At 34.4% G+C, this 15,450-nt stretch overlaps 2 protein-coding genes across 2 annotated transcripts; one reads left to right on the top strand and one right to left on the bottom strand.

Moving 5' to 3' along the window:
- The first annotated feature begins 1,106 nt into the window (after nucleotides 1-1,106).
- Nucleotides 1,107-1,797, top strand: LOC133791616 (uncharacterized). Its single transcript, XM_062229536.1, has 2 exons — nucleotides 1,107-1,364; nucleotides 1,450-1,797. The coding sequence occupies exons 1-2, from the start codon at nucleotides 1,107-1,109 to the stop codon at nucleotides 1,771-1,773; spliced, it is 582 nt and encodes a 193-aa protein (XP_062085520.1). The 3' UTR covers nucleotides 1,774-1,797.
- A 2,385-nt stretch (nucleotides 1,798-4,182) lies between these two features.
- Nucleotides 4,183-6,961, bottom strand: LOC133791213 (laccase-4-like). The gene is made up of 6 exons (XM_062229140.1): nucleotides 6,767-6,961; nucleotides 6,501-6,652; nucleotides 6,142-6,386; nucleotides 5,912-6,040; nucleotides 4,792-5,715; nucleotides 4,183-4,626 (listed from the first exon to the last, which is right to left on the bottom strand). The coding sequence occupies exons 1-6, from the start codon at nucleotides 6,860-6,862 to the stop codon at nucleotides 4,496-4,498; spliced, it is 1,677 nt and encodes a 558-aa protein (XP_062085124.1). The 5' UTR covers nucleotides 6,863-6,961; the 3' UTR covers nucleotides 4,183-4,495.
- Between the last annotated feature and the right edge of the window lie 8,489 nt (nucleotides 6,962-15,450).

The following is a 15,450-nucleotide window of genomic DNA, read 5'->3' as shown; positions in this document are numbered from 1 at the left end:
AGTAGGACGATGCCCATCATCAACCTCTTTGATACAGAAGTCTAAGAAAAAATTCAAACTCTCTGAATTCCATATTGCTTTACTTCTTGGTACGTCACTCTTGGTGCAAATATTATTTTCATTTTCCATCTAATAAAAGTGAAATGATAAGTATAAAAAAAATACAAAAGTAAAATGATGTACCCATATACGCAACAACTCTTATCAATCACTACCATCTATGTAAAACTAAATAATTCAACTAAAGTTCAACATATCCAACTTCAAGACTATTCTTAAAGAATCCCTTGGGAGAAGATAAAACACACACATATGTACATTCATATACATGTAAAAATGTTACTATAAATCAACTTTTGAAGTGAGAAAATTAAGTAAAAATAAAAGAACTAAAAAGATATTTTTGTTATGTATATGGCAACCATAAATGATTCATCTTTGAATGTAAAAATTGTATTTTTAATGTCCACTTCTCGGCTGAGAGAGCAGACAACCATAAATAAAATTATTTTAATTATAGATATTGTTAGACAAAATATATCCCCAACTCGACTATATATATATATATAAGATATATTATAGATTTGTATAAGGTTTTCAAGTTGTTTGTTTCATTAGACAAAATACTATACACTACTTTTTGTACTGATTAAGATTCTTGTTTTGTTGTAGTAAGATAAGATGGAGTGTCCAATTCGACTAAGGATAAATAAACTGTTGGGTGTGTTCTTTCTATTTACTCTTACTTTCCCTTTTATTTAAATTTTTATATGTTTGAGATTTGAAAGTATTAAACTAATCCTCATAAAATCCTTTCTTAATATAATATACAAACACAAGCACACACGTCTGATGATGATGAATTATGCACATGTTAACCCTCATTTTTCTAGCTAAACAAACAACTCTTCTCTCTTTTAAAAAGAGAAAAAGTGGCTAGAATGATTTGTTCCATTATATTCTTAATGTCTTGACCATTCAACCACACGCAAGCAAAACAGAAAAGAAAAGAAAAGAAAAGCTGGGAAAATCTGAGAAAAGTTGAGACAAAGAATAAAATAGCAACAGAAAGCTATAAAGGGTGTGGCTATACTTATTTATTATAGATGAATGAGCAATATTGTTCATTTTTAAGGCCATTGATAGAGTTGACTAAAGACTTGAAATGTCTGATTGAGAAAGCTTGGGCTATAAATGGTAAGCTCGACTGCGAAATCGAGCAGAGTATTAAGCTCTGCAAGTTTTGCTCAGAGCATGGTCGTTTTTGCAATGTTGCAGATCAGATCCCAGTTGAGGAGAGGCAGAGCTTGATTGCCATAAGAGATTCATTGAAGCAAGTTGAGAACACCCTTTTGTTTCAACAGGTAATAAGATTCATAAAATATTATATTTTTACATTATATATATATTTATATATTAGATTATAATGATCAATGTTGTGATGTGCAGAAGCTGCTGTGTTGGCAAGAGAGAGAAAAAAATGAAGCTATAATTCGTTTGAAAGAAAGCAGAACAGCTTTAATGGAGTTGGTGAGGAGTTATGAAGGGAAGGCACCAGATGTGTTGAGAGAATTAAATGTATGTTTTGGTGATGATGATGATGTTGTAGTTCTTCACAACTTTAAAGATGGTGAACCCAACAACAAATGGTGGAAGCACTACTGGCCCAAACCTTTTGGATTTGCAATGAAGTGTTTGATGTTCTCGGCTACCATATCATATATGATTCGTTTTAGTCACAATAGCAGTTCCAGATCAAATAAATTCTTCTAATCTGCTATTAAACTTGTGGAGAAGGTAAAGAAAGATCTCAACCTTTTTCATCATCATCTCCAACTCCCAGTTATGATCTTGCTTTTTCTGTAAAATTATATAATTTTACAGAAATGCGTACTCTATTTTTAAGTGATGTATAAAGAATGAAATATTGCCTAAACCTGATCATCTTCGATACTTCGTATATGTATATGGATCTTTTACTTTTACTTTTTTCTTTACTTTTTTACTGTACTCTGTATATGTATATGGATCATTGCTATCATTCCATTGCATCTCTCTCTTTCCAAGCAAACAATTATGGAAAGCAGAAATCAATCAAAAATTGGATGCATTTGCATACACATATCGGAATTTTTCCGTGCCGCTCCCAACACTCCAAGCATTCAATATAGCATTCAATATATATATAAAATGCCCTTTAATAAATCTGTGTTTAATATAGCATTAAAAAAAAAGTTAGAGAAATACCTTGACTTGATTGTGCTGGAGTTTTGAAAGAGAAGTGTAGACCGTGAGGAAGAAGGAAGAAGAAATGGTGAGGCAAGGTGAAGAAGATTTAACGATTGAAAAAGAAGACCTAATAATTCTAATTTAAATGAGGGTATTTTGGTCCAAAAAAAATATCATTAAACCACAATTTCAGCTTCCCGTATAAGCTAAAATCTCAAAGTTGGTGTGGGCCAACTTTGATAAAAAGCTATAATTTTAACCTAAATTCCTAAAAAAGCTATTTTTTTTATTTTACCAAACACTTTTTAGTCAATAGCTTTTTTAAAAAGTGCTTTGGGCTTTTCAAAAAGCCATTCCAAACGGGGCCTAAGTGTGATTAATTCTGATTGGTTATCAGAAAATCACTTTAGGTAATTGCTGATATTACTAGAATAAGTGTGATTAATTCTGATTGATTTTCAGAAATTAAGATTCCAAAGTTGTTGGATATTTTGGCATTAATGCACTTGATTTACACACATTTTCAACTCTCCATGAAACCTATAAAAAGAGCTTCTCCTCTCATTCTAGGACACACAGATACAGAGTATCACACACTTAGTCTCTTTCTCTCTTCAGTCTCTGCAGTATTTTCTGGTGATAGAGGGAAGGTTTGTTTTGAGTTCGCCTAAGCAGATTCAGTAGTGCTTTTGTCTTGCTTGATAGCTGTTGTATCCTGGGAAGTGGTTGCTCACGAATCATCTAGCACCGTTCAGGTAGAGGGGGCAAATCTACTTTAAAGAAACCGAGTTTTGCGTGCCTCGGCGTTAGTTTATTCTTTGTACTGTATATTTTTTTTTTTATATTTTTATTCTTCAATTAAATATATTAATATATATATTTTGTTCTCGAGTATATTATTTCTAACAAAATATATTATCCCCGTAAGCTCAAGAGCCCCTAGCAACATCCTCATTACCATAGTCCTCAGATTGAAGCCATCCACCACCCTGAAAAATAAGACCTCAAGAGATGGTTACCTTATCCCTGTGCATGTTTTACAGAAAGGCACGTGAGAAAGTCGTTGTGCCCCACCGCGAGCAGTTATGCATAGTGGCGCAAAGGATGGTGGTCCCTATGACGTGTAACAGAGCTAGGTACAAAGTTTGGGGATATTTTGTTTTTTTTTCAAATTTTTATATTAAATCATTTTAAAAAAATCTATTGTTATGTAAAATTTTAAGAAAAATAGCAATAAAACCCCCATAAATTCTTTATACACAATTGGCCCCTTAAATAAGATTTTATGGCTTCGTCATTGCCTCTGATAGTTGTAAATTCTCTGAGAAAGCTCTGACATTCTGCAGGCATATTTGGCCATGATATCCTGGAAACCAAGCATTATTGTAGCATATCATAAAGAACTACCAGATCACCGCTACCTTTACAATATCAGTTAAATGGTACTCTTGTAAATAAATGTACTCCAAAAGACGGCTATTAGAGGGAGGCATCACCCTCAGAAAGGGGTTCACCATTATTTAATATAAGAAATACGAGAAGATGTGTAATGAATTCTAACCACACAATTAAAAGTGATAGGATTCCTATTTAAAATTATATATGGTTAAAATTAAATCATAAAAGTGTGTGCAATTTAAGTACGTGTCTAGCATTGCTCACCAAATACAAAAAGCAATACAACTTTCTTTCTTCGCTGTTTTCTTTGCTCTTTACTCACCAAATACAAAAAGCAATACAACCTTCTTTCTTCGTTGTTTCCTTCGCTCTTTAGTGCTCCTCGTATATATTATTTTACCACTTTCATCTAATTTTGCTATACACAAATCACTTAATCATCATTTGCACTTTGTTTTCCAAACATTAATATACTATATTTAGTTAATGATTTCCTCGCATTAACAATTACTATTTAAAGCCAATCTTTTACATATAATCTACCAACTCTGTCTGTTTGTCACCAAAAGAAAAACGAAATTGATTATTGGTTGAAGTAACAATATTGTACATATACTTTCATTACTTAAATACTCGCACTTCATTAAAAAAAATAACAAAACCAAAATACACACAAAGAAGCGAAAAATGTGGCAATATTAATAATTGCTTTGTTATTCAAGTATATGAGCTGCTTCCTTGGTTAGCTCAAAAGAACTGATTTTTTTTTCTTGACCTAATTAATGCTGATATTAAGTTTCAACTCTCATATTTTGGTATACAAAACAAGCTTCAAAAACATTGTTAATAATTTTATTTAGCCCGCAAACTAACACTTTGGAAGATCTTTTGGAGGTGGTAGAACAGATTCATTGGGCTCTTTTCCATTGTCCACCACAAATGCCATTTTTAGCCCCCATGTTGTATGCACTTCCAAATGACAATGCATAAACCAAACACCTAAAAAAAATTATAGTTAATTGATTGTGACCTAAACACAATATTCTCATATGGAAGTATTAATGATTCACAAATATTTAAAACTAACTATATTTAATTGCTATAAAAAGTAATTAAAAAGCTTTTCAATTATTATTATTATTATAAATAATTATAATTACGTACCTGGATTATCAGCCCTAAATCTAATAGCAACCCATCCACCTGAAGGTACTCCCACAGTATTCCTCTCAACTGGGTCAACTAGATTGAAGTTTTTTGGATCTATTTTGTTGTTGAAATTTCCTAATCCTCTCCCAACTTCAAAGAAATTAAAGCCATGCAAATGAATTGGATGGTTTTCAGGAGTCAGCATTCCAGTATCCTGCAAAACTAGTTGAACTGTAGAATTATAAGCAAGTCTGTAAAGCCTAGTTCCATTCGTGGTGGCAAAGTTGTTTGGCTGCGCTCCAGTAAAATTATAGGTCACTGGCGGTTTTCCAGGGAAATCATCAGTGAAAACTCCGCTAATATTGAAGACATGAGCTTGAAGGAGAGCAATTTTGGGCATAACAAATGTGACATTGTTGATATCAGCCACTACTCGACTGCCATTGATGCAAGTGGAGCAAGGGTTGATTCCGAGTCCGACAGTGAATAACAAAGAATGGTCAATCTTTAGTGGAACCCTAGCAGGGTATTTCTTAGAATTTAGGCTCCTCAAGGATTTGGTGAAGGTATTGGCGATTGATGTGGCGTTTCTCGGAGGTGTAGACGTGAGGATGGTGTGGGAGCTAGAAAGGGATCCTGAGTAATGCAGAGTGGCGGTGGCGGTCTTGTTATCGACGACGATGGCTGGAGCATCCATGAATGGAGATGCGGCAACTAGATACTTGCCAGCTTTTCGGTCAGCGTGGAGGAGGACGTTTGTTGTTTGACCTGGGGCTATGACAATGGTGTCAGTTTTGAAGGGTTTGGTGTAAACAGCATCAACTTCGACCACTGTGACCTGGTGGCCAGCGATCTTGAAAAAGAGCTCTTCATTGAGTGCGGCATTGACGATTCTGAGTAAGTATCTCTTACCATTTTCTACTGGTAAGTTAAACCCTCCTGTATACATTGAACCATATGCATAATTTAAACAAATTTCCGTTGGTATGATTCAGATTTTTTTTTTAATTTCAAAACTAGAAATAATATGAGGCTATCAGAAAGGGTAAATACATGTAGGAGTGTTAATTTAGTAAAGAGATCGATATATTATCCATGCAGCCATGAAGAGAACCAGTTTTTCTCTTTAACGCACCTTGCGAGGAGCATCCTGAGATAGGGCCGGCTTGGCCATTGATTGTGTGTGCATCAGAAACATTTGGAGCCAAACCAGATTTCAAAGCCTCGTTAATCACTGCTTCCACATCTGATTTCCACCACTCGCCTACAAATAAAACAAAATTTAAAATTGTATTTTTTTTTTCTTTTCTTATATAGCTTTGTATTCATTAAAACTGTTGTGAAAATAGAATTACTTAATTGTACCTAAAACAATAACTTTTTCCTTATGTGGTGCAGGAAATGGATATGGGACACCACGTTTGGGTAAGATGACTATGGCTCCCTGGACAGTAGCTCTGAGCCATAGAATGTGTGCGTGCCACCACAGAGTGCCTCTTTGGCCTGTGAGCGTATAGTTGTATATGTACTGCTGTCCTGGCTGAATCGGACATTGTGTAATGTATGCTGGCCCATCAGCCCAGCCTGTTCTAATTTGTCTGATACCATGCCTTTTTTTCCATAATCAAGAATATTTCATATATTAGAAAATCATTAAATCATTTTTAGAAATAATCGAAGCAAGAGAACTACTAGCTAATGAATATATAGAAGAAGGAACTCACCAATGGATACTTAGATTATATTGGACATGGTTGACCACCTTGACCAAAACGGTGTCGTCCTCCCTTGCATATATAGTTGGACCAGGAAACCTTCCGTTTACAGTCACAATGGGCTTGGTTGAACACAATTTTGTGCTGTTCTTCAACACCACCTGAAAATACACCCAACACATGCACGTTAAGTTAATATTTGTTCATAAGTACATACGATTATATATCTACGTACGAGTTATATGAGACCATGACATATAAAGTATTATTCTTACGTTAAATTTGTAGTGTCGAACCATGCATTCGACCGATGACGGAAATAAACAAGTCACCACCACTATTAAGAACCGAATCCAAGAAAACATCTCCATTACGTACTTTTCTTCTTTCTCTTTCTTCAGAGTCTTTGCCACAAATCTTTTGTCTCTTGTCCTTTTTCTAGTTAAGTAACTACTACTTCGATCGGTGATGTTGTGATATATCTGGTGCGATTGAGAAACGAGTATATATATTTCCTCAAAGAGTGATTCAAAACATTAAAAAGTTCGCTGCCACGTCGTTTTTAGTCTGGTTGGTGCACTAGTCGCATACTTAAGAACCAAGCTGATTTAGCTCGACCGGCCATTGTCGTTTGTGCTTAATAGGCAGTCGTTTTGGCCAGAAACTCGTTTTATTGGCTTACATTTCTTGCGTATTACACAAAGTAGTAGTTATCCGTCAAAGCATTACACTTTTTCAAAGCTAAGCTACATATATAAATATATATATTTAATATTAAAGTTGAGGTCTTTGTCTATATAGATGATACTAACCGATTTATTTGTCAATTGGGCTAGGAGGTGAGTGACCAGCTCTTGGGGTTTGGTGCAACCGTATTGGGTAAAGTACACCCGATCCCAGCTAACGGAACCAAAAAAAATAGTTGCTTATTGGTCTTATAATTTGGAAATTTCCACCACCATGAAAGCTCCGTAAAATTTTGGTCAATGAGATTGACATAGACAAGTAACTAAACCTTAACCACTTAACCCCACTCAATTAGCACTATATATTAATTAGCTGCTAATTTATTATGATTAACTATTTATATTTATTGAATGGTAATGATGAGTACTAGGAATCTTAATTATATTCAACTTTCAAGCCATTTGTGTGAGCTTTCATATATATGTTATTATATATATATATATATATAAACAACATAATTAATATAGGGTAGATCTCTGGAGTGTACCCAAAAAGGGACACACCGGTGCACTATTTTCCTAGTTTTTTGCTTAGAAAATATTTTCCACGCAATTTTCTTTTATAATGGTGTATATTGTAGTTATTTAGACTTTTTTGTAAATTTTTGAGAAATTTCGAATAATTTATAATGTCGAAAAAATGTTCAAATAAATTATTTTTCATGCGCATAAAAAAAATAATCACGAATGCAATATACTATTTAAACTTTTTTTTACCACGTTAAATTAATCTGAATTTTCTGAAAATTTTGCAGGATGCTTTAAATAACTACAATATACACAACCATAAAAAAAATTGTGCCGAAAATATTTTCCGAGACAAAAAATAAAGAGGTGCACCAATGTGCTCTTTTTTTAGGGTGCACCTGAGATTGTCCATTGTTTACTATTTCTGTAGTGATCATACTATATATTCTGATTATGTAATTAATGAGCGTCACTCTTTCTTAATATTACTAATATTATTGTCACATAAGTTAAGTACTACTTTCTACGTTATGAATTTAAAAAGAAGACAATTGTTGTAATTACGCAATGTTAATATGGTGGGATCACCCTGAATTTGTTATGGCTGGTGGAATAAGACACATATACTAGCATATAATGGAATGTATTAATTAATTAATTTATTAAGCCGCAACAAATTTATTCTAGTTGGGACATAGTTTTCTCCAATGAGGAAAATATTTTAAATGTGGATAACACGACGATGTAAGAGGTAGTTTAGCCTTAGTACATATATATCCTTAAAAAAAATAAGAAAACAACAAGTTTTTATGGTTTGGTTATATATCAAATAATTAAATGAAATATGACGAATTTAACATCTGAAATTAACAATATATAAAATAAAAAACATGTAACCAACTATACAAAAAAATTTCTCTCTAGATATATATTGATACTTATAACTTATGTGGTGATAAAAATGAATAAAATATATTAACAGAAAATAAAAATAAATATTATTACTTATGTTTTCTTATTGAACAATTTTCATATAATTTATAATAAAAATGAATATAATACTAATATTTTTACATTAATAATAAAATCTGTAATATTTAAAATAGAGAACTAATTGTAAGTAATATATTGATTAAAATAGTGGAAAAGTTGAATATAAGACATTTATTTATATTTCATTTATAATATTCACATTAAAAAGAAATTATTTCACATGCCCTTTCTTAAATTCTTGTAAATATTACAAAATTTAATTATAAAGTTATTTATATTAAAATAATCGTGTATTAACGTATTTAAATGAAAAGATAAATTATAATTTAATTTTGTAATAAATTTCTTATTTACTTGATATTTTTTTTAAAACAAAACTTTATTGATCAAACAAAACTACAATTTGGAAGGCAACTCTGCCTCAAATATAGCAGACGCACAACAGGGTACAACCCATTTCCAAACAAAAGTCAAATTGTTATTCAGACTACAGTGAGCCAAATAATCGGCTATTTTATTCATCTCCCTACGAGAATGAAAAATAGATAAACACTAGGGAAAATTGGGTTGCAACTTGATCTCTTCAATAATAGAACCTTAATCTTGCAAATACCTGGAATTGTTAGACAAGCTAAACACAACTTTGGCACAATTTAAGAAGGTTTCCAATTGGAGTGTCAAAAAGTTGGTGCAATGTTATATTTAGCACATGTTGCAAAAAATATGACTCCAAAGTGTTAAAAAAAAAGTGTCCTAAATTTGGCACATGCTAATAATTGTGTCAAATTTGGCACATCAATAAATACTACTTTTTATTTACCTTACTACTACTAATTATTATAATTTAGTAGTGGACAATTAATAACCAACCATCCATAATTTTTTTTAGTTATTTTAATGACAAAGTTCTTGGAGTACACAATTTAGATTAATAAAAAAAATAAAAAATAAAAAATTTGTATATTCTTAATAAATATTAAATGAATTATTGACTTTTTGTGTTATTTTGCATCTTGTGTATTAGACCACAATTACAAATATTGCTTTAACTCATTTTTTATGCTAAATTTGACACAAAATTTATATAATGCATTGGAGACGGTCTAAGATAATATGAAAATTACCCACGGACAAGCTCAAAGCCAACCGCAGCCCCTTCCAGATAGCTCTAGCTTCTGTAACTTCAACAATGGACATGCAACCTAGAATAAACTCAACAGCAGCAGCTAGTACGAAACCCCTACTGTTTCTAATAATTGTACCCAGCCCACACCCACGTTTAACTCCAGAAATTGCAGCATCACAATTAACAAGCCAATTACCTTGAACCGGAGGTTTCCATTTCAAATATGCCATGAGCAAAGATAAATCAACATGGGCATCATCACCTTGAGCTGAAGAAAGAAAAGGAAACCCCCAATCTAAGGAAGCTTTCATCTCCGGAAAAGGTACCATGCACGACTCTATTACGCCTCTACCAAATAACTCAACAAAGCACACAAAAAAAAGAGACTTCAGAAGTAGAAAACAAAGAGCGAACATTCATCAAGCACAACAAAATATCCATAATAAGACACACATTCAATTTCCGAAACAGCCCAACCAACTTCCATATCTTCTTAGCATTCGAGCAAGTCCAAATGGCATGAATTGTGGTCTCATCCTCCATATTACACCAAGAACACTTATTAGGCAGTTTTGTTGGCGATGTTTTTCGTCAACTAAAAACAAATCCAATTAAGCAAGTATGATTCAGAAAGAAAAGAAGAACAGAGATTTTTTACGTGGTTCAGCAGTTAAAATATGTCTACATCCACGAGTCACTTTTATTAGAATCTACATTAAAGATTCAAGGATGAGAAGTTTCACATAATATTTTTCAGTACAAAAATAGTGTGTGTTTACAAATGACTATTCCGAAACTATTTATAGGCATGGTTACAAGAATCCTCCCTTAATCTTAGGGATATTGCATTTCCCATATTATGTTTTAATTATAGGACAACAAAGCCAGTAGTTTAAATAGAATCAATCACATTTATTGTAAATAAATATCACTAAACAATAGGGTTGATTACATGGTTTGAACTAAATCCCCTAATTATAGGGATTTCGTAATAGCAACTTCGTGTATTAATTTAACACGTTTTTAAGCTTGAATACTACTCCAACGCACTTTCAACATCACATGTAGCTTCGAGCTCATCATTCCAGTTGTCGCTACCTTCTTGCTTGATTGGTCTTTCAAGCTCGTCTCTTGGATGAAACTCTTGTTGCCTTCGAGTCTGCAACTCGTGCTCGAGTGCAAATGACATAGCTCTAGAACTTCGCGTATATTTGTACAAGTATAACGTTAGTACTTATTAAATACGAGCTTACACATTACGAGCCTACATTTCGAAGCTGTTTATTTATTCTCAAAATTTGGACGTAACACGTTTCATTCCCCTATGGATAAGATTACTCAAAGTTTGAAGCCAATTACGAGAAAGTTTCCACAAGAAAATGTGAATCTTAGGAGGGAGGTGAACTTTCCAAACTAAATTCCACTATTATGCATAAACTCGGTATTAGAAGGACCAGTAGTGCCCACAAAATTTTGAGCCACTTTTAACCGAATACCTCTAATCAACAATGTGAGGCCAAATAAGAACATCATCAACTAAACTAGAACAATGAGGAATACCCATAATCCAATGGACATCATCGGGGTGAAAGGTTGCTATAACCAGATCTTTATTCCAGTTGCCATCATCAACTTTCAACGATCCAACCATCGAATTAGGATCGAATCTAAGAGATGGACTCTTAGTTTGAAAGTAGAAGGTCTAGGAAGCCACCGGTCTTCAACAGATTTAATCGAATTACCAGCTCATATTCACCACTTAGCACCCTCAATTAGAAGCTCTCAACCCCAAAGAATACTACGCCAAATGACCAAACTATAGGAACTCAACATAGCCTCCATAAAACTACAATTAACAAAATAGCATTCCTTTAAGACCCAACCCAGCAACGAAGTATGATTCTCCACTAACTTTCAACCTTGTTTAGTTAAAAGCGCTAGATTAAATTATCTAATTGCTAAAAACCTAGACCACCTTCCACCTTAACCTTACACAAATATTCCCATCTACACCAGTGGATTTACTTCTTTAAATGAGAACCACCCCACTAGAAACGAGCAGCCATAACATGAATTTCTTTCACAAGACCTTTAGGGATGCAAAAACAACTCATAATATAGCTAGGAGAAACACAGCTTTAATAAGCACACCCTGACACGCTTGCGAAAATAAGGAAGCTTTCCAGCCCTTCAGCTTCCTCCAACTCTTCTGCTTAATCAAATTAAAGACCTCCTTTTTTATCCTACCAACAAGATTTGGTAACCCCATATACTTGGAATGAGAAAGAACCAAACACACCCCCAACGAACCAGCTAAATCCAATCCAACTTCAGGTGCCACTTTACCTCCTACGCAAATCTCTGACTTGTCAAAGTTAAGGAGTTGTCCCGAGAGCCTAGAATAGCACAAAAGAATTTGTTAGATCACACCACATTGTTCCTTGTTAGCACCAACAAAATCAAAATTGTCATCAGCAAAAAAAAGTGAGAAATTTGCAGCCCATTTTTTCCAAAATGGATTTTGTCAATCAACCTCTTATGCATCGAATCATGAATCAAAAAGAGATACCTTCATAGCAAATAAAAAAAGAAAAAGGTAGGCGATAAGGGATCTCCTTGACAAAGGTCTCTCTGAGGAACAATCTTCCCCCGAGCTTATCCATTGATAAGGATCGAGTAAGACACAGTATCCACACATCTCATGATATTTTGAATCCAAAGCTCCTAATAATACAATACACACATCATATAGATAGAAAATTTCGCTCAATCCTATCATAAGCTTTAGACATATCCACTTTAAGCGCAACTTTCTGACCAATTCTAAAACGACCTTTCTTTATACTATGAAACCCCTCAAATCCTATAATGAAATTATCTTGAATCAGACGACCTCCCATAAAAGCACTCTACTCTTCACAATATAACAAAGTGAATACTCTTTTTCATGCGGTTAGCCAAGCACTTTGAAATAGCCTTATACACTACATTACAATGGTTGATAGGTCGATAATTTACAACTCTCACTAGTTTAGGGACTTTAGGAATGAGACAAATTAGAGTTTCATTTAACCTATCCAAAGCTAAATCATCATTGAGAACCAACAAACAAACTTTAGTAACTTTTGGAACTACAATGTGCCAAAATTTATGAAAAAATAACCCAGAAAATCCATCAACCATAGGTGCTTTAAAGGGGTCTATATCAAAAAGCGCATGATTTACCTCTTCCTCCGAGAACTTCTCCAAAAGACGATCATTCGCCTCACAGCTAATCTTATAAGGGACACATTCCATAAAAGAAAAAACATCCTCTCTTGACGGGCAACAAAAGGCTAAAAAATTCTCAAAATACTGAATTATGATACTTTCCAAAGCAGAAATATTAGTCCTCCAAATCAACTCGAAATCAAATAATCTTGTAATAGAATTCTTCTTCCACCTTTAAGAAGCTTTTTGATGAAAAAAAAAGTCTATTGCGATCCCCTTTGGCTAACCAAACAACTCTACTCCTTTGTCGCTAATAAGCTTCCTTCTTCTCAAAAATAGCATGAAGCTCATTCTCCAAATGACGAGCTTCTACCCATTCAGCCGAATCATAAGAATTAGAGAGCTATTCAATATGAATATGAAGCCATTTAATTTTCTTGCTCATTTCTGCTTTATTCTTCCTATTCCAATCTGAAAGATAACGACTAATATTCTCACACAAGTTATCCATATTATTGTGCATCTGATAAACCTACCAAGCATCATGAATAATATCCTCTGTTGACCTGTGAAATTGACCAACGAATGTATGTACAATATACGACACCTTTTGAATGATATAGATGTAAATATATGATAGAGTACAAATATCTAAATAAAACACACAGAAATTTATAGTGGTTCAGCCCTGTTCTGATGAATAGTGATAACCTAATCCACTTATTATTTAGTATTGAATCACTCATTTGACCATTACAAAGATTAACTAAAGAGTTCAATCATCACATATTTGCCCATAAGTTAATCGAAATGATCGATCCAAAAGTCTCTCCCAATTGAACTATCCCTCTATCAAATGAAGCCCTAGGTCCTTTATTTATAGTACCCAGGGGCTGTTACATGATCAGCAAGACTAGGGATTGTGGTTTGGTACACGATCATTGGGAGTGGAGATATGTGTCCACCTTCCCACGATTATGAGATCGTGAGTCTTCTCGTCGTTTCTCTGGATCGCGGTTGATGATGCACGATTGAAACCTTCGGGAAAACGCTAAGTCTTGGTTGGTCTTGGTTAGCTGAGAGGCTATAAGTAGGGACTCACTCATCAAATCCCTAACCCATGCACCTACTTCAGGGAAATTCTGAGTTGTGAAATCCTCCAACTCTTCATCAACTCTGTGTATCTTCTCTTGGGTAAGTATTCTCTCCCAATCTTTACGTCTTTGATGAATCTGTCTGAATTTTCTTGCTTTGCTCTATTTTGATTTAAAACAATTGACTTGTTTGAATAAAAAAACTTGTTTTCAAACAAAGACTGGCTTGATCCTTGTTTCTTTTTGCGTGATGCTTTAGGGTTTAGAGGTATGTAGGCCGACCACCCTTAGATTTTCCTTAGCCTGGGAAATTTTCAAGCTCACAAATCCATCATAGGCTGACCACCCCTAGGTTTCCATGGCTTGGGAGATTTCCAGGCCTACAAATCCCATCATAGGCCGACCACCCTGGGGTTTCCTTAGCCTGGGCGATTTTCAGGCTTAAGGGATTAGGGTACAGGCCGAATACCCCTAGGGTTTTCCTAGCCTAGGCGATTTCAAACCTTATAAACCCTATGATTGGGCGAATTCTAGGTTTCAGATCCAGGCATAGGCTCATTCCAGGGTTATAAATCCAAGCCTAGGCAAAATTTCTTATGCCCTGGGAAATTTCTAGGGTTCCAGGCCTGGTTGGTCGGCCCAAACCATAGCATAGGCCGACCACCATACTCCCTGGCCGATTTCTTGGGACCCAAAATCTAGGGTGATCAGCCCAATCATTGGCCAAGCTCCCGGGACCCTTAAAAAAAATTCTTTTATTGATCTCCTTAGGGTCTTCCTTGTTCTGTAGAATTTATTGCAGACTTGAACCTTATCCTTCTGCCACTTTTCTGAAGTTTGCATCCTATGGTGGTCGGCCTAAGGTGACAGATCAACCACCAATGACATTTCCTTCTCGTTTTCTAAGCTTAGGGCCTAGATCAACCCTCCTTTGTGACTTCGATCAATTTTTCCCTTGATTTCCTCACTTTTGCTCCTTAGTAACGGATATGCCCCCAACTACTGGGCTATTTGTTTCGTGGTAGGGAGCTTCATTATGTCGATATACTAACTTTAATTTTTATCCTTTCTTTGTTGCAGATGTCCAACTCCTCTTCGTCTAACATGTCTTTGAGCGAGCATACTCCCCAAGAGTTGTTAGAATGGGTGAAAAGGATTTTTCCTCATTCTACTCTATATTTATTTAGTGAAGAAGATTTCTTGAGAAGGTATAGCCCAACGGCGAGAGTAAAACAGACAACTCGGCAACCTTCCAAAGATGATCCTCACGAAGTCACTTCTTGACATTTAGAGTGTAAGTCCTCTAAATTTTTCTTTTTGTC

The sequence above is a fragment of the Humulus lupulus genome, chromosome 7, assembly GCF_963169125.1.
Source record: "Humulus lupulus chromosome 7, drHumLupu1.1, whole genome shotgun sequence".
NCBI classification, from domain to species: domain Eukaryota; kingdom Viridiplantae; phylum Streptophyta; class Magnoliopsida; order Rosales; family Cannabaceae; genus Humulus; species Humulus lupulus.
The sequence above is the reverse complement of the archived record's forward strand: the minus strand, read 5'-3'. Positions and strand labels throughout refer to the sequence as shown.